This window comes from Rhinichthys klamathensis, unplaced genomic scaffold, assembly GCF_029890125.1.
Source record: "Rhinichthys klamathensis goyatoka isolate OS25496 unplaced genomic scaffold, OSU_Roscu_1.1 h1tg000330l_1, whole genome shotgun sequence".
NCBI lineage: Eukaryota > Metazoa > Chordata > Actinopteri > Cypriniformes > Leuciscidae > Rhinichthys > Rhinichthys klamathensis.
Genome location: NW_026606845.1, coordinates 2,509,307 through 2,527,378, shown reverse-complemented (window position 1 = coordinate 2,527,378; position 18,072 = coordinate 2,509,307). Strand labels below are relative to the sequence as shown.

Here is an 18,072-nt window from a genome sequence, read left to right as displayed (position 1 = left end):
TCAGAGACTTGAGACTTGACTTGGACTCTAGCTCAGAGACTTGAGACTTGACTTGGACAGTGTACTTGACAGTGTATCAGTTTGAAATATGTGGAATCTATACATGTGGAATCTTATTTGAGTGTTAGTTCGCCTTTACAAAAGTTGCAAAGTGCACCAAAAAATTCTTACTGAGAAAAAAAAAAACGGTGTTCATACTGTTGAAAGAGTTTCGCATGGTTATTTAGATTCCCTGACAAGAGTTCATACTGGAATGAAGCCACACCACTGGCTAAATCAGTATATCACACAATGAATAACTGGAGTCCAATACAAACAACTTATTCTTTTCAGTTTTTATACAGTCAGTATTTTCTTTATAAAATTACAACAAGTATTTTGGACAAAACAATATTATGAAGATTTATTGAAAGTTTGCAAGATATCTTTCATTTTCTGTAATCAACAAATGTTTATATAATTATGTAGCACATCCTTCTTTGAGGAGGCTATTCTCAACTTCAGAGATGCCGATGTACTGATCCCTGTATTCCCGAGTTTGGCTTTCCTGTTTTGTCGGCCAGTATTCAACCCAGGTGTGCTCTCCCAAGATGTACTGCAGACTAAAACAACAGAAAAGTGAAGACATGAACGACTTGGCGACACATGAATCATTTCCAGTATAAGGGTCAATGACAAAGAAGGATGTACAAGGTGATAAAAACCATTGTATTAAATTTTGTCATGTAGCTTGATGCTAATTGTAGCTCTAATGCACCTGTTGCGCCAGGAGCTATATATATTTAATGATTTTGTTAAAAGAATTCACATAAAGTCCCAAGAATACTTTTTTTGTTTCTTTTCTAGAAAGACTTCAGATAATATGTGGATTAATGTATCGTGGGATGAAAGTGGTATTGATGGACAAGCATTGCAATGGATATAGGCTAACAATGGCTGAATACAAACAAAAGAATAATGAAATTAAGTCTCATTCACAGCAGAAGTGTGAAAGGTTCGTTGTGTGAAAACAATAGAACATGAATTGCGCAGTTCTCCTCGTCAGATATTACTCAATAGACTGCAAATGGGTGTTTAAAGGTCAATAAAATATTTCAGTAGCATCTTATCAGCCTTCTCTAAAAACTCACGACATGGTCTTACAATATGCTTCATAACACACAGAATTTTAGAGATATCATCCTCAGAATTAAACTGAAGCATGACCACACTTGTGGCCTCACTTTAATTGTGGTTATAAGTTGTTATACTACATTCCAATAATATTTTTATACATTTAAACGCTATATTCTTAAAAGTCTTATGTTTGATCTTATGTATCTGCATATTTAACAGTTGGGGTTAATTCAGAAAATGTGTTCATTATAGATGTGTATTCAAGCCATTTTTTTCTAAACTTTATTTCTTAATGCATCTCTTAAATAACAGAACAGAACTTTAAATACATTTGAACAAAATTCTTCACATCACTGAGCCAAAAACAAGCTTGTACAGACTTTAAATACATAAAGCTCAGGCAAAATCCTGTTATTTACAGACACAGAGTGGACACTTACGTTCCTCCGAGCCTTGGCAGGTCAGTGGATTTGCCCATGATGAGGTACGACTTGCCTTCTTTCAATCCCAAATGATCTCTGCAATTGGGACGACCCAAAAATGGTCTGACTCTCCCCTCAACATCCTCATCAGTGCCTACAGGACAGAACAGTGTTTTAGGACACACTTTCACTGCAATGCAAATCAGCCTCATGCTGAATATGTATTTGAGAGAAAAAAACTGCATTTAACAAGAATCAGACAAATTTCATGAGCATGGAGAGACCATTGTACCTTCTTTCAGCACTTGCTCCACCTTCAAGTGAAAGATGTCAGAGTCCTGTGCCAGATCCATCCCCACCACTGAGACTTTATAAACTGTCAAACACACATGTTATATCGTTATCTACATGTAGAGCTGTAAGGCTCAGGTCAAACTTTTTAAAATTGCATTTACACAAGGGTTTAAATAGCCTGGTTAAAACCAGACCATTCTCAGTTGTAACTGAGTTATGGTCTGGCAAAGCGTCATAGACAAATCATTTCCAGAGGGGCGTCACCAACGGACGTCGCGGATAGACCTAAACCCAATCAGAGCGATGAAGGAGATGACGTATGCAGAGCGGCGGAGAAACATCTTCGAGTGTTGTTCTTTGCTCGGTTTTTATCAAAAAGGAAACGTTCAAATCGCTTAAAACAGACGCGATAGCTGATTCGAACGAGTGATGTTCGACGGCGGCATCCATCTTTGTAATGTAGGCTACAAAATCTGCTTCAAAATCCCAGCGCTGTCGTCATCGTGTAAAGCCCGCCCCAACGTTTCTGATTGGTGCCTCGATTTCGACGGATTGGAAATGGGCTTGAATGAGCTCTTTGCCAGACTAACTTTCAGAGCAAATCTAAATTTGCCGGAAGTTGTCTGGGTTTTCCCAGGCTAGCGTTTAAAGGAAGTCCACACAAAAACAAAAATTGTTATCATTTACTCCCATCATGTTGTTCCAGACTTTCTTCTGTAGAGCAAAACATATTTTTTCCCCCCGCAAAAGAAAAAAAGACATTTCAAAAAGATTCAGTAAAAAAAAAAAAAAAAACTCCATGTTCACTGCTCACTGATGATTCAGTTTCAGAGATTGTTGAGTTAACAGCTCAGTGGAAGGGAGTATATTCAGTGAATAACCACATGGATTTGTGTCTGTTCTTCAGTACACAAGTCAAATGTATGGTATGTTTGCCATTTTTAGAGCAGAACAGACAAGGTCATTATAAAAAGAGGATCAGATAACATTAAATAGAATTTTTCATTGTCGATTCCGTTTTTTTTTTTTTTTTTTTTGCCGATTCCGATACCGGTTGTCGATTTATTGTTTTCTTTCTTTGTTTAAGCAAATGTATTGTTTATTTGCTACAGGTCCTTCTCAAAAAATTTGCATATTGTGATAAAGTTCATTATTTTCCATAATGTAATGATAAAAATTAAACTTTCATATATTTTAGATTCATTGCACACCAACTGAAATATTTCAGGTATTTTATTGTTTTAATACTGATGATTTTGGCATACAGCTCATGAAAACCCAAAATTCCTATCTAAAAAAATTAGCATATTTCATCCGACCAATAAAATAAGTGTTTTTAATACAAAAAAAAAAGTCAACCTTCAAATAATTATGTTCAGTTATGCACTCAATACTTGGTCGGGAATCCTTTTGCAGAAATGACTGCTTCAATGCGGCGTGGCATGGAGGCAATCAGCCTGTGGCACTGCTGAGGTGTTATGGAGGCCCGGGATGCTTCGATAGCGGCCTTAAGCTCATCCAGAGTGTTGGGTCTTGCGTCTCTCAACTTTCTCTTCACAATATCCCACAGATTCTCTATGGGGTTCAGGTCAGGAGAGTTGGCAGGCCAATTGAGCACAGTAATACCATGGTCAGTAAACCATTTACCAGTGGTTTTGGCACTGTGAGCAGGTGCCAGGTCGGGCTGAAAAATGAAATCTTCATCTCCATAAAGCTTTTCAGCAGATGGAAGCATGAAGTGCTCCAAAATCTCCTGATAACTAGCTGCATTGACCCTGCCCTTGATAAAACACAGTGGACCAACACCAGCAGCTGACAGGGCACCCCAGACCATCACTGACTGTGGGTACTTGACACTGGACTTCAGGCATTTTGGCATTTCCTTCTCCCCAGTCTTCCTCCAGACTCTGGCACCTTGATTTCCGAATGACATGCAAAACTGAGCAACAGTCCAGTGCTGCTTCTCTGTAGCCCAGGTCAGGCGCTTCTGCCGCTGTTTCTGGTTCAAAAGTGGCTTGACCTGGGGAATGCGGCACCTGTGGCCCATTTCCTGCACACGCCTGTGCACGGTGGCTCTGGATGTTTCTACTCCAGACTCAGTCCACTGCTTCCGCAGGTCCCCCAAGGTCTGGAATCGGTCCTTCTCCACAATCTTCCTCAGGGTCCGGTCACCTCTTCTCGTTGTGCAGCGTTTTTTTGCCACACTTTTTCCTTCCCACAGACTTCCCACTGAGGTGCCTTGATACAGCACTCTGGGAACAGCCTATTTGTTCAGAAATTTCTTTCCGTCTTACCCTCTTGCTTGAGGGTGTCAATGATGGCCTTCTGGACACCAGTCAGGTCGGCAGTCTTACCCATGATTTCGGTTTTGAGTAATGAAACAGGCTGGGAGTTTTTAAAAGCCTCAGGAATCTTTTGAAGGTGTTTAGAGTTAATTAGTTGATTCAGATGATTAGGTTAATAGCTCGTTTAGAGACCCTTTTCATGATATGCTAATTTTTTTAGACAGGAATTTAGGGTTTTCATGAGCTGTATGCCAAAATCATCAGTATTAAAACAATAAAAGACCTGAAATATTTCAGTTGGTGTGCAATGAATCTAAAATATATGAAAGTTTAATTTTTTATCATTACATTATGGAAAATAATGAACTTTATCACAATATGGTAATTTTTTTTGAAGGACCTGTATATGACAAGCCAAACCGGCCTTAAAAAAATATCTGTACCCATTTGAAATTAGAGACAACCACTGAATTTAATCATGATCCAAACAAAGAGGCATGAGCAATTGTCTTTGATTTGAATTATGTTTTTATAATTTAATGCTTAAACACAAAGCATCGCGGCGCTTATAAACAGGCATTATGCATTATATAACAGGATTTATACATCCATTAACTTTGAAAAGAGCAGTGTCAAGAACTTTATTTTTGCATTTCAATGAAAAAAGGAACATTAAGGATTAGAAAAACATGAGGGCGTGTAAATAATAAAAACACATTTACCATAATCCATGCCAGCTTCACAGGCTTTATTCAAGCGCTCCCCATCTCCGACACCTTCTTTCCTCTGGTAACTGCAGTTTTCTGTGTTAAGAGAAGTTAACAGTTCATACTGTTATTTTTCCTAATTCACATTCAAGAGTAAATCATTACTGAATTTTTAACTCCGTTTCCAAGGGTTGAATCTAGATGTAGAGGAGATGATTTCAGTCATAACCTCAACCGTCTGTTCAGCAAATTAAAAGCCAGACTGTTTAAATTTTTTGTTTTTAGTTCTAAAATTAGTAGGGATGCACCGAATCCAGGATTCGGATTCGGCCGAATATTGGGATTTTTAACGGGGTTCGGTTTCTGCCGAACCTCAGAATTTTTTTCCACCGAACCGAACCCTAGGCTTGCACTACGCGCGCTACGTCGAAGTCACCGATCAGTGAATGACATCAAAGTACCGCGTGAACGAATAGAGAGCAGACGGCTCCATGCTTTTGAATTGCTCTCGCGGGACTTTGATGTCATAAACTCATCTGTCTGTGCAGCTCCGGTTCAAGTCGAACAAGCCTGTAGTGTAACGCGTTGTGTCAGGAAGAAAAATAGGGATAGCTCACAGCTAAAGTTATTGCAGAGGCCAGACAGACTCACGGAGGCGATTGGCATCTCACAACTCGCACTTTATTCCACAATCGAACTTGTGTAACTGTCTGTCACACGTTCTACCGTCCACAGCGTTACTTAACAAAATAAGGTAAAAATGAGCATCAAACAGAAATAACCCGCATACATGGGCATGTGTTCGAGGCGCACGGCACATACGGCGCGCAGTTCTTAAAGGGGCCACACCTTATTTCCACTCGTTACAGAAGGTGGACCGTTCGAATGCAGTAGGCTGTGAGAAAGTGAAAATGGAACTCGTGAGCAGAAAAAGTGTTGTTTGGCAGTACTTTCAGTGAAAGAAGGCAATTCAAGTCGAGCTACATGTTCAATTTGCAATGCCGATTTGTCTCATGGACATGGTGGCAAGGACTCTAAATAGGCTACACAACATCGCCGCTGTTAAAATGCATAATGTTGCTTATTCTTTTTTTTTTTTTTACAGTTATAAAAGTAAAAGTAGTGTTTATTATTTACAGTAATAAAATAAAATGAAAAATCCACTTTGTTTACTTCATTAATGTGTTTACTGTGTTAATGGACTGAGGATGAGAGTAGGATTCGGTATTCGGTTTCGGATTCGGCAGAATCTTAACCAGTGGATTCGGTATTCGGCCGAACCCCACAAATCTGGATTCGGTGCATCCCTAAAAATTAGTATATTTTTTTCTGACACTTTGACTGGCATTACTAGTGGACAGTTTGGAATAATAATAAAAAATCTACAACGCTAAAGGATATGGTGTTATTGTGTTCTTATGTGTGCTAATACCTTCTGCACACTGGCACATGTCTCCCTTACACAGTCTGTATAAAGCGCCATCTTCCCGCTCAGGGTGGAAGTACTTTGTACAGCGTGCATCTGGAAAAGAAACACATTCATGAGTTTAATTGATTTCATGAAATGTAAATGCAGTTTTGACCAGGTGTGACATAGTCAGGTGTGACTTATTTTCTGGAAGATGTGTTAATATTGTTACAATATTTGCTGAGAAAAACATCCAAATGAAGATTATTCAAAGGCATCATTGAGGCAGATGACTAAATCAGTGAATGGACTTTGTGCAGGATATGGAGCTGAGAAATAAACGGCCATGTTAATTTGAGAGCTCTAGTTTAATTAAACAGAAGTGTGTGTGTGTTTATGCACATGCACAAAAAACTTACTGGGTGAGTAATATTCATATATTGTGACAGCGGCAGGTTGAAGCAGACCCACATCAAGCATCTTGTGCATTCTGAAGGTGATTCTTTGTTTTTCTATACGCAAAACCTAATAATACAAAAACCAAAGCAAATGTATGATTACATATGTTGTGCACTGAAAGCAACGAATAGTTAAAAAAAAAAATCCAATAAAAAAATGAATCTATAGCTACAATTATTTGTCATAGTTGTACATTCTCTTGTGCTTTAAAATGTTGTGTGAAATATCAATTTTATACTCATAAGTGAAATAATGAGCACTTTGGAACATCTGTCAGCCAATCAGAATCAAGGATTCAAGAATTGCTTATAGAAATATAAAGCAAAGGTCCAAAAAAAATATTTGATGCAATGATCAGGCAACACAGTCTGCTGAAATACCTTATCTAAGTAGAGGATGAGGGATCCTCGCTCTGACAGCACTTTGTCCATCTCAAATTTCTGAATGTATCTCTCCTTCCCTGTGGACAACTGAGGACAAGAAAATGAGAAAAAAATAGCAATACATGATATGATCAAATGTCCTGTCTGTAGATGTTTATTAGATTCCTCATCTGTTTACATATAAGCTACTAGAGCTGAGACGCTCCACAGGGCTCGTGAGTTTTTGTTTCTAGAATAAAATCATTTACACAAATATGAGGCATCAGTTTATCAGCGTAATACCTCTTCAAGATCTTTGCTTTCCACTCTAAATCCTGTCGGTATGCCAATGTCCAGAATTGTCATGGTGGCATCGGTTTTATCGCTTTTGTAGCTGTGAAGGACAGATCCGGAACAAACTTCAGTTTTCCTCCATCAACTAATTCTACATTTAAGGCTGCTTTCACACTAGAGCTTTTTAGTCTGCTTGATGTCAGAATTATTATATTGTAGTATAAAACAGAGCTGATTGTCTCTAAATTATTATTTTTTTGAAGAGCAAGTTGCATCTGCATCATAACGCAGTGAAGTTTGAGTCTCCGCTGGTGTAACGGTGATAACCAGCTGTTGCTAGTAATCGTGTTCATGACGCAACTGTACTGTGGTTGTGGGAAAAAGTAGTGAATGATCGAACTCTGACCAAGTAAACAAACCAAGTGTGAAAACAGCCTAAATGAGCACATGCTGATTAATTACAAATAAAAATGGTTTCTTGACATAAAAATAAACTTATTAGGAAATGTGTTCACATACAAGAAATCCATGGTGAGCTTGTAAGTTTCAATGGCTCCTTCTTGTTTTGCTAAAGGCAAAAAAATGTATAATAATTAACGTAAATATCCAACACACATGGGTATGTTGGAGATTGCACTTTCAAAATGAATGGAAAGTGAATGAACTCTTTGTCAATCTTACTTTCAAAGTCTTGCACCATTTTAACAGTCAGATCAAAGAGTGTACAGTCAGACTTCTTCTCAACAGGTCTGGCATAGTACAGCGTCAGAACCTGAAACGAGCAGCACATCTCAGATTAGATGTTCAGACGCTTTAATCTTGCTGTCGACTAAATAAACGCTCATGAACACTCACTGAGAGAGTGGCCATTCCAGTTCCTTTAGCCGTCACATTGAAGTCCTTGTTGATCTCCACCTGTTGAGTGAACACAGATGCACTCGAGTCAGCAGCATAATGAAATGGAGATATCTGAAGACCTTATTATAGAGGAGAGCCAGTGGGTGGAGCTTGACATCCAGCTCCCCCTCTCTGGACATAATGGGTGGAGCTTGAAAGTACAGCCACACCCTATCTCCATTCTTACCCTTTCCCTAAACCTAATAAGGTTAAGCTCCACCCAATAGGTACACATAGGTGGAGCTGGACTTGGGGAAGCTCCACCCATTACCGTAAAACTTCAAATAATAGTCCGGGCTTTTATTTTCCCAAATCGCCGAACTGCACCGGCTTGTATTTGAGACAGGCGTCTATTTGAGACAGGCCTTTAATTTAGTGTTGAGATGTTGTTCATTGAGTGTAGGCCTAGAGATAACAATCCAAATAGCATAGGCTGATAGACGGAAGGCATGACAGTAGGTTACCACATTATATTACGTTTTATTTATAATTCGAATCTGTTTAACAAATCAGTTAATGTAAGAATTAACCTACTATGTTACCGTATGTCTAAAGGGGGTCACACACCGGACGAGAAGCGACGGCAACGGCTCAGGACCTTGTTCAAAATCCTGCCGCGTTTTATATTAAATTTACATTTATTTGTCTCAAATCGTCGTTATGTATCTATACTGACTTCACCCTGTGCTGCAATATACTTTTAGTTTTACATTCATTAACAGAAATCAGCTGGTTAAATGAAAATTGTTGATGTTAATGGATTTTCAGGTGATAGTATTCTCAATTCATTCAGTTAACGGACGCTCTGAGGTAAAGTGTTCAGACTGCAGACTTAGCAACGATTGTAATTAATTGTACAGTGCACTCATAACATAATCTTAATTCCATAATGTCCTTACACATAACAGTATTGCTGGCCATAAACTGACAAAGTGCGCGTCCGGTGTGCGATACCTCGAGTTGTCATAGACGCGACGCGGTGAGTGCCTTTCTTGCGCTAACAGCTCCGCCTAGATGCACAGGGCTCTCTTGCAAAAAAACAGACCAGGCCTTTATTTAATCAAACCTGTCGCCACACCAGGCGTGTAAAAGAGACAGGCGTCTATTTGGGACTCGGCTATTATTTGAAGTTTTACAGTATGTTGATAGAGGGCTAGCTGGACATCATTTGGCTCTGCAGTGAGCACCACTTGTTTTATTGACCGAACACAACGCTATTGACATAGACAACTAAATGTGATAAATGACGAATAACAAAACTGATACAACAAAAACATCCAATTGACGAGCAGCACACATTTTGAATCAGGTTGATGAGTTAATCCTCACCTTGTCTGATCGTGCAAGATGCACATTGTCTCTTTTAATAGTATATCTGACAGGTTTGCTTCTTCCTGCCACTGACAGCTCCACGTCCAGATTGAAGTTTTGTCGGTCCTTCACCTGCGTGCGATACTCTGCCACGGCCTGGAACACCATGATGGTCGCCTGGAAAGTGCAGAACAGCATTCAAAGACAAGTTCTGCATCTGTTAATCACAGTCAGATGATGAGATGTTAGTGTACCTGTGTGGTGCCAGATCCACCATAATGAGACTGTTGTGAACGCAGCCAGTAAACTGCTTCTCCTGCTTTATCAAAGTCTTTGGCCTTCACAAGTGCCAGCACAGCATAGGCCGTCGCCTCTAGAGAGTGATGACGCTGTCCAGCGACAGTCCAAAGCCTACCGGCTGATTCAAACACAAAGCAGGAATAGAAACAGGACTGTGTTCCATTACTGTTCTTGACACAAACCAGCAGCGATAATTACACTACAAAATTTGATCATTTTTCCATTATTTACACTGGGTTTGGATTAGAATAATTCCATATTGTATAAAGCAAAACACTTTTTGATGACTTGTTACTGACCGTCTCCTTGGGTGGAATGTTTCATCAAGATGTCTTTATCGAGTTTTTCAGCATTGGCCATGGCGTAGGACGTCATCGCAACAGCGTAAGGATTTCTTAGTTGTGGAAGTCGACCTTCTAAGAATACAACAGCCTTCCTGATACTTTCATGCAGACTCTATAAAAGTGTGTGCAAGAGGTTAAACCCAAGAAGAAGAAAAAAAGATAATTTATGAATTAATGTCTTTGATGAACAAAACAGTGGAAGAGCTGTACTTACACCAACTGATCCAGCACAGATCTCTCTGGCCTCTTGCATGGCAATCACAACAAAGGCCGTCAGAGAGGCATCGGCATCTATGCCTCGTACATCACCCTGGAATAAAGCACAAATAAAAATAATCCCAATTTTTTTTTCTAATTAAAGGAAAATTTACACATAATAATAATTTTAAAAAAAAAATATATATATAGATATATATATGTTTTGGCCGTTCATTTACACGACAACGAAATATTTGAAAACGGGTTTCAAAGTGCAAGTGTTTAAAAATTATACCATCTCCGTGTAAACTACAAAATTTGAATTCTATCAGGTCTATCGCACTTGTATTACATTACAGTTGTATTACATGTTCAGATGCAGAGTTTTTTTTTTTTTTTTTTACAAAGTGACATTGCCAACTACTGGCCTGGCAGCACAATGCAGCATTTTAGTAATTTTTGCAGATTGGTCTGAAGAGAGATCATTTTAACGTTGTCATCTGTACGTCAAAAATACAAAGGAAAAACGTTTCAGTTTTTATTACAATGTTGTCATGTAAACGTGCCCTGAATCAGCAAATGTAGTCTGCTAAAATATTTTTTACTAAGCCTATCAACCAATCAGTGGACAACAATTGAATCCATGCATAACTTTAACAAACTGAGTGTCACAATCACAGATTCTGGTACTTCCCTCTCAAGCCGTCAGAGGGCGCCTTCGCCCGAATATTAGCTCCTCCATTCATTACATTCATCTCGCACAGCTGTTCTGACTCCAATCATCTCGTACAGCTGTTCCTCATCTTCTAGGCTTTATAGCCACTACTCACACAGCGCTCTGTGCGAAGTTTTGTATTACTGCTGTGATCAATTCGAAGCATTTTCTCCTGTGTTTCGTCTACCTGGTTTGATCCTATCTTTGTTCCTAGACCACACCAGTTTGCTGCCTGCCTACATCGACCATTGCCTGGATACTGGATTCTGCTTCACTCGCTGCCTGCCTCGACCTTTGCCTGTAGACTGGACTCAGCCTGCTTCTTCCCATAACAACTGAACCCCGTTACGATGTTGTTTCTACATTAATTTGGAGATTAACTGTGAAATTATTACATTATAAAATATATAAAAATCCCAATAGGCTATGATTGCAATTTGCAATGGTAATTGAGCAGTTTATATATGAACACAAGCCTTTAAAATGTCATCATGTAAAGTGATCTCCTCAGAAGAAATTGCCTAGACTTTAAATGGATGGACAAAAAAAATGTATAATATTAAAAATATTTGTATGACAGTTGGTCTATATATGGCAGTTCTTCCCTGTGGTATTGAAAATCGATACATTTCAAGGTATAGTGACAACACTAGTGTAGGGTGAATTATCAAAGGGTGCCTTTACTGAAAAAAGGTTGGGAAACACTGGTACATACAATAATATTTTGACATAATTTGGTGTATTTGTGTATTACGTGCAAGAAGACACGAAAGAGAGCTCAATTCACTATTTATACCCTATATGAGGCAGCTTTTTGTGTGTGAGCTCTGGATGTGTAGCCTGGATGCCAGCCGAACTTAGCCTCGCCCACAACATTTGAGGTTGGGAAGTTCGGTCTGGACTTGATCTGTTGTGGAGCAACTATGTTTGAACCAGAGCTGGTCGGACCAATCAAATTGTCAGGGCGGGCTTTATACGATGATGGACAGATGATCAACAGTAACGTAATCATTCACGTCACCAAAGAGCGCTTGGGTTGAATTTGTTTACAATAAAGGGCTGCCGCTGGAGAATTGAGATAGAAGATATCAACAGCGCATTAATTTTAAAATAGGAACAGAGAACCGTGATCAAGGCATTTGTCGATCGGAAAGATGTTTTTGCCGTCCTTCCTACGGGATTCAACATACGTTACTTACTCCTTTGCTGTGATTAGTTGTAGTCCAATTGAGTGCAGAGGCATTTTCTTTCCTGGTTCGGTTGTAACATGCCCCATAATCATAGCCCAATGGAGCAGTATCAGACTCATATTCTGACTAGAATTTGAGTATGATGACGTCCGGCTACTGGATGTGCCCAGCACAGAAAAAAAAAACTTGCAAGTTCGAGTTCTGTTTCACTTGAATGGTTTAAAACCACATTAAAACGCACACACAGAAATCGATAAGCGGAATCGAAATTATAAATTTCGCAAACCTAGTCATAGTGACATTCAACTTACCACCATCTCTCCATGAATTACAGCTGAATCCTCTTTAAAGGAGCCGTCTGGCAGTTGTTTGTGGAGAACGAGCCACTTGAGGGCACTGCAGAGCACATTTTCCTCTATAGGAGCAAAGTTATTGGCCATGGCGAAGATTTTGGCCACATATGCTGTCAGCCTTTAATAGACAGAAACAAATGCAAATTAGTAACAAATAGTAATTTGTTACTAATAATCATAAAATAATCAAATATGACAGGAGAAACAGGGCATGAAAATACATAAAACAAATTAAATTGATGGAAATTAAAATACCATGTGCTGCTCTGCCTGTTTACCCAGGCAGCGTAGGATCCATCTGATTTACGGTAACCCAGCTGCCGTTGATAACCTTGATGCAAAATAAGTTAAAGAAGAAATACTTTGCTGTTTATTATTTATTCAATTTTCTTTTCTTTTATTTCAAATCATCGTCAAATTCTTTTATATCTATTGTATCCTGCTGACCTGTTTTGATATGATTAATGGCTTCATTACGCTTGTCCATACCAACAGTATCCCACTGATTTGTGCTGTCCAGATAATGAGTGGCAATGAGAGGTAGAGTCATGAAGATCATGTTCTGCTCTCCACATCCATGGGGCTGGACAATAAGGCGACCCATGAAGTCTCCACTGATGGCCTGCTCAACTGTCTGAGAGATCTCTTCACCTGGAAGGTGGAAAGAGGAAATGCAGGCTGAGAATTAATTGTTTGTTATCTTTGTTATGATGAGCTAAATAGTGTTGTCACGATACTAGAATTTCTAACTTCGATACGATACCTTGAAAAATATCGATATTCGATACCATTTTCGATACCACGGAGAAAAAACTGCCACAATATTAAGGGGGTATTTTTTTAATTTAAAGCTAAATATAACAAGTCTAGAACATGACAATGAGGTATATTTTACATGAACAAAAATGTCCTGAGTTCTATTTGTTTATATTTTTTAATTGGACCAGAGCCAACATGATGTATTTTTATTACTGTTATCAAAGATTAAAATATACTGTAACAAAAAAGCACTTAACAGTATCAAATTGGAGGATAGAGAGTCAGTAATGTATAATAATAAGATTAAACATTCAATTTTCAGTTAAAGGCATGTCATTATTGAATTTAGAGATGCCATTGTCTAGCTGTTTAGTTTAATTAATATCTGTGTAATCAAATTGATGATAATAGCTAATGAAGGAAAATTGCAGAATTAAATAATAATTTTTGAATAAAGTTAAATAGGCACCAGTTAATTTACATTTGACGGTTTTGACCACAGTTACAATATTTACTTGTCTAAGATTCCTCAGTCAGATTATGTTAACTTTAAGAATTAAAACGAGACAACACAGACTCTTATCAACAACAATACTAGGCCATCTTGGTTAATGTTTCAGAAAAGTTCAAATGGGAAGAGTTACAGTGTTTCCTTGAGGATTTTTTTTTAGCAGTGGGGGCAGGTCTGTCCAAACAACAAACACCCCTGATGCTGAGCATATGCTGCTAAATAGTAGCCTACCCCTGGAGCCTGTTCCTTAAGTCTGTTTTCACCTATACAATAATTTAAAAAAATGAGTGATGTGAGGGATTATTGATAGTCAAACAATCTGTTGGGTGCCCGCAGCCCGCTCGCGTGTCCGCGCTATCCTCCGACATGCCCGCTCGCGGTGTGTAGCTCGTGTCCGCGCTATTCCCATGCCCGCTCGCGGTGTGTAGCTCGTGTCCGCGCTATTCTCCGACATGCCCGCTCGCGGTGTGTAGCGTGTGTCCACGCTATTCTCCGACTCCAACATGCCCGCTCGCGTCCGCGCTATTCTCCGACATGCCCGCTCGCGGTGTGTAGCGCGTGTCCACGCTATTCTCCGACTCCGACATGCCCGCTCGCGGTGTGTTTTTTACGCGTGTCCGCGCTATTCTCCGACATGCCCGCTCGTGGTGTTCTTAATCAATCAACCAAAGCCGGTCGCGGGGGCGCGGCCCTCGCCATCTTTCCATTCACTTCACTTTTGCTATTTAACCAGAGCGAATGAGACGAGTGTGTCACGTGTGGTGTTTGTCAACGCGCCTTTTGAGAGAAGTGAAAGTGACTGCTCGGTATCGATACTTCGGGAAATTAGTATTGGTACCGTTCAGATATTTCAGTATCGATATTTATCGAAATATCGATATTTTTGACAACACTAGAGCTAAATTGATTGGATAATTGTGGTTTGCTATTGGTTGATCTCATGTCAGTGACTGATTGTCCTGCCCTCTTGCCAGTAAACACAATGTGGCAAGCCGGTGGTGTGATTACTAACGAGCATCACCTGCGCGTCGCAATGGTCCCCCACCCTCTTGAGAGATGTGAGCGCAATCTGTCTTATGCCGAGTTCAGACTGCACGATTTTAGCCCCGATTTTGGCTCGCCGACAGGTTTTGAGAAATCGCCGACAAATGCCCGAAATCACAGGCAAGTCGGTGCTCGTTCACGCGAGTGACAATCACGCAGTGTGAATGAGCAAAGACGCGATCTGAGAGAATCGCCGACGAGTCGCCGACGCCCGTGAGATATTTGGCATGCTAAATATCTGGACCTGTCGGCGATTCACAATCCTGCTGTGTGAATGTGTTCTGACTGAAAACAACATCGGCGATGACCGACAGCCAATGAGAGAGCAAGATACAAGGAGGAGGAGGAGGAGTTATAGACCAGAATATCAGTATTTTAATAGATAGGCCTATATTTACAATTATATCAAACAGAAACAAAGCACAAACATTTGCATGACCAGCAGCAACAGCAGGACATTTGCAAAATTATTTATTTACCCCCAACTCTCTTTGCAAAACACAGTCCTTGCTCCCCTCATCTTCCCAACCATTTCCTGCATAAACTGTTTATTTTATTTTTTTCATTTTCGCTACAAATCAGTGCACAGACAATTTGCAGGCTATCATTTTTAATAACAAATTCAGTGTCGCGCGAGAACTCCGGTCTCACGCACGCGTGATCTTCCGTTATTTCCTATCGCTTCTCGCGTTTGTTTGGTTGTGAAACGTAGTTTGCGGACCAGGCAGAAGTTGTCGGCGATTCTTTCTTTTGTAAAGTCATGCAGTGTGAAACCTCCTGTCGCCGATCCATCGTGCAGTGTGAACACAGCAGCAACTGAATGTTACCCCAGATAGTCATGCAGTGTGAAAACAACAGTGACCCGATTATTTTGAAAATCGTGCAGTCTGAACTTGGCATTACAGGCCCTGCAGAAAGATCTGTTTGAGCCTTTGCAATCAGTGGAGCTTAGTGCCCTTTCCATGAAAATGGCCCTCCAGATTCCGCTCACATCTCTCAAGAGGGTGGGGGACCTACAAGCCCTATCAGTGAATTGTGCCTGGAATTTAGGCCGGCTCATTCTCAATGTTATCCTGAAACCCGACCTGGATATGTGCCCAAAGTTCCCCACTACTCTCTTCAGGGACCAAGCACTCCTGATGAGGGAAACAAGAGCCCCTTCGTGGTAACCAAACCACGCCTTGAGTATCTACCTGAACTGAACATAGGGTTTCAGACAATCTGAACAACTCTTTGTCTGCTTCGCAGGTCAGCAGAAGGGGAAAGCTGTCTCCAAACAGAGAGTGGTCCACTGGATTCTGGACGGCATTCTCTGGGCGTATCAGGCCCAAAATGTACCGTGCCTGTTAGGAGTGAGACCTCACTCCACTCAATGTATTGCTGCCACTTTGTATCACTACCAGACACATGTAAAGTTGCGGACTAGCCTACACCCAATTCTTCACAAGATTTTATAATCTCCAAATGAAACCAGTTTCGTCTTGAGTTTTTGGTGATATTAGGTAAGTCTAGGACAAACTGGCTAGGTGTACTCCTTGCACAAACACCCTTTCCCTCTGTGAGATGATAACGTGCACTCTTTCAATCTAGTTTGAGTTTCCCGTGATTGGTGAACCCTAGGCCACCCTTCTCCATTATTTAGCACTCTTGCGGTAGTCGAGTTTCGTTAAGGAACTCACTACCAGTCCCTTTACTTGCAGTCTGCCCCTTTCAGGTGAGCCTTGTAGCCTGGATAGTGCTCTGTATTTAGTGGTTCCCTAATAGCGACCCCATATGATATATTCTTCCACTGTTCAGTTTCCCTGTCAGTGTACCCAGTGTCTTCCCCTGGAAGGAGCTAGCTCCGTCACCACTCACTATGGCAGGTAGTCTTCCCCTTGGTCGAGCCCACCATAGAGACTTTTACCTATGTAGTACTCCCTGCTGGCGAGTCCATAGGATGTATTTCCACATGTATACCTCCCCTTTGGGTAGGATGTGGTGTCAGTAGTGTTCGTTTCTTATGGTTTTCTTCCGAGACGCTAACTCAGCTCCTCAACTCAAACCTGAAGTGTTTATTGCATGCCAATGGGCTTATATACCTGTATGTCCGGTGGTGTGGCCTGGCATGCAAGCAGGGGCTACCAAGGACGTTCCCTCCATCAGGGAGCGAGTTACTGTCATATATTGGTTGTGCACTTGTGGACTTTTATGTTATTTCCTGTTGTGTGTTTTGCATTGTAGTTTTAGTTAGTTTTTGTCTGTGTATATATAGTGCTTATTTTTCACTTGTGGTTTGTCCGTTGTTGTATAAGGTTTCTTAGTTCCCTTGTGTTACCCTGTTTCCTTGTGTTTTTATTAAACTTCCTAGCATTTAGATTCTCTCTCATGCCTGCTTATTTTTACCTAGCATTACAGTTACCCTACCCAAGACATTTTATCCTAATCAGCTTCTAAAGCACGATACAAGACAGTGCAATGAATCTATTTTTGAATGGGTTCTACTTCTGCAACATATGTGCTTTGTATAGAGAGAACTGGCACAATCCTATTGAGGGCGATAATGGATTGCAGTGCGTGCATAGCTGCGTCCCAATTTAGAGGCTGCATCCTTTGTAGGATATGGCCACACCCTCATAGGCTGTAAAGGGTTGGACCGAGTGCTGTTAAATTGAATGGTCTAGCCCAGTGTTTCCCAACCCTGTTCCTGGAGGATCCCCAACACTGCACTTTTTTTTGTCTCCCTAATCAAACACACCTGATTCAACTCATCAGCTCATTATCACATGGGGATATATAAGGTCTGTTTGATTAGGGAGACAAAGAAAACGGGCAGTGTTGGGGGTCCTTCAGGAGCAGGGTTGGAAAACACTGGTCTAGCGCAGGGAGGACTGTTCTTGTAATCAACTCTTGACAGCTGCAGTTGGCGAGCGACAGTAACGTTTGTACAGCACTTTTTATATTCAACTGCCTGAAAACAAAACAGGGTTCAAAACCTGTCTAAATACATTCACCTTTGTGCATTTATGTACATAGCCTATTAAAGAGGATAATCTATATAAATCTTGGTAAGATATAAATCACCATTTGAACATATAGAAATATATAGATATTTGTATTAATT

General features: G+C 40.3%; 1 protein-coding gene across 2 annotated transcripts in view; it reads right to left on the bottom strand.

Annotated features, from left to right (window-relative positions):
- Nucleotides 1-426: 426 nt before the first annotated feature.
- LOC130105836 (complement C3-like) overlaps nt 427-18,072 on the bottom strand; it is a 30,583-nt gene continuing 12,937 nt past the window's right edge. For both annotated transcript variants that reach the window (XM_056272035.1, XM_056272036.1), the window contains exons 24-41: nt 13,103-13,306; nt 12,911-12,986; nt 12,614-12,773; nt 10,414-10,509; nt 10,155-10,311; nt 9,810-9,973; nt 9,574-9,732; nt 8,203-8,262; nt 8,029-8,119; nt 7,867-7,915; nt 7,357-7,447; nt 7,072-7,161; nt 6,652-6,757; nt 6,257-6,346; nt 4,840-4,920; nt 1,831-1,914; nt 1,557-1,692; nt 427-602 (exon numbers count right to left, since the gene is read on the bottom strand). In XM_056272035.1, the coding sequence (XP_056128010.1) occupies nt 461-602; nt 1,557-1,692; nt 1,831-1,914; nt 4,840-4,920; nt 6,257-6,346; nt 6,652-6,757; nt 7,072-7,161; nt 7,357-7,447; nt 7,867-7,915; nt 8,029-8,119; nt 8,203-8,262; nt 9,574-9,732; nt 9,810-9,973; nt 10,155-10,311; nt 10,414-10,509; nt 12,614-12,773; nt 12,911-12,986; nt 13,103-13,306 (2,036 nt within the window). In that variant the 3' untranslated portion in view covers nt 427-460. The remainder of the gene's footprint in view (nt 603-1,556; nt 1,693-1,830; nt 1,915-4,839; nt 4,921-6,256; nt 6,347-6,651; nt 6,758-7,071; nt 7,162-7,356; nt 7,448-7,866; nt 7,916-8,028; nt 8,120-8,202; nt 8,263-9,573; nt 9,733-9,809; nt 9,974-10,154; nt 10,312-10,413; nt 10,510-12,613; nt 12,774-12,910; nt 12,987-13,102; nt 13,307-18,072) is intronic.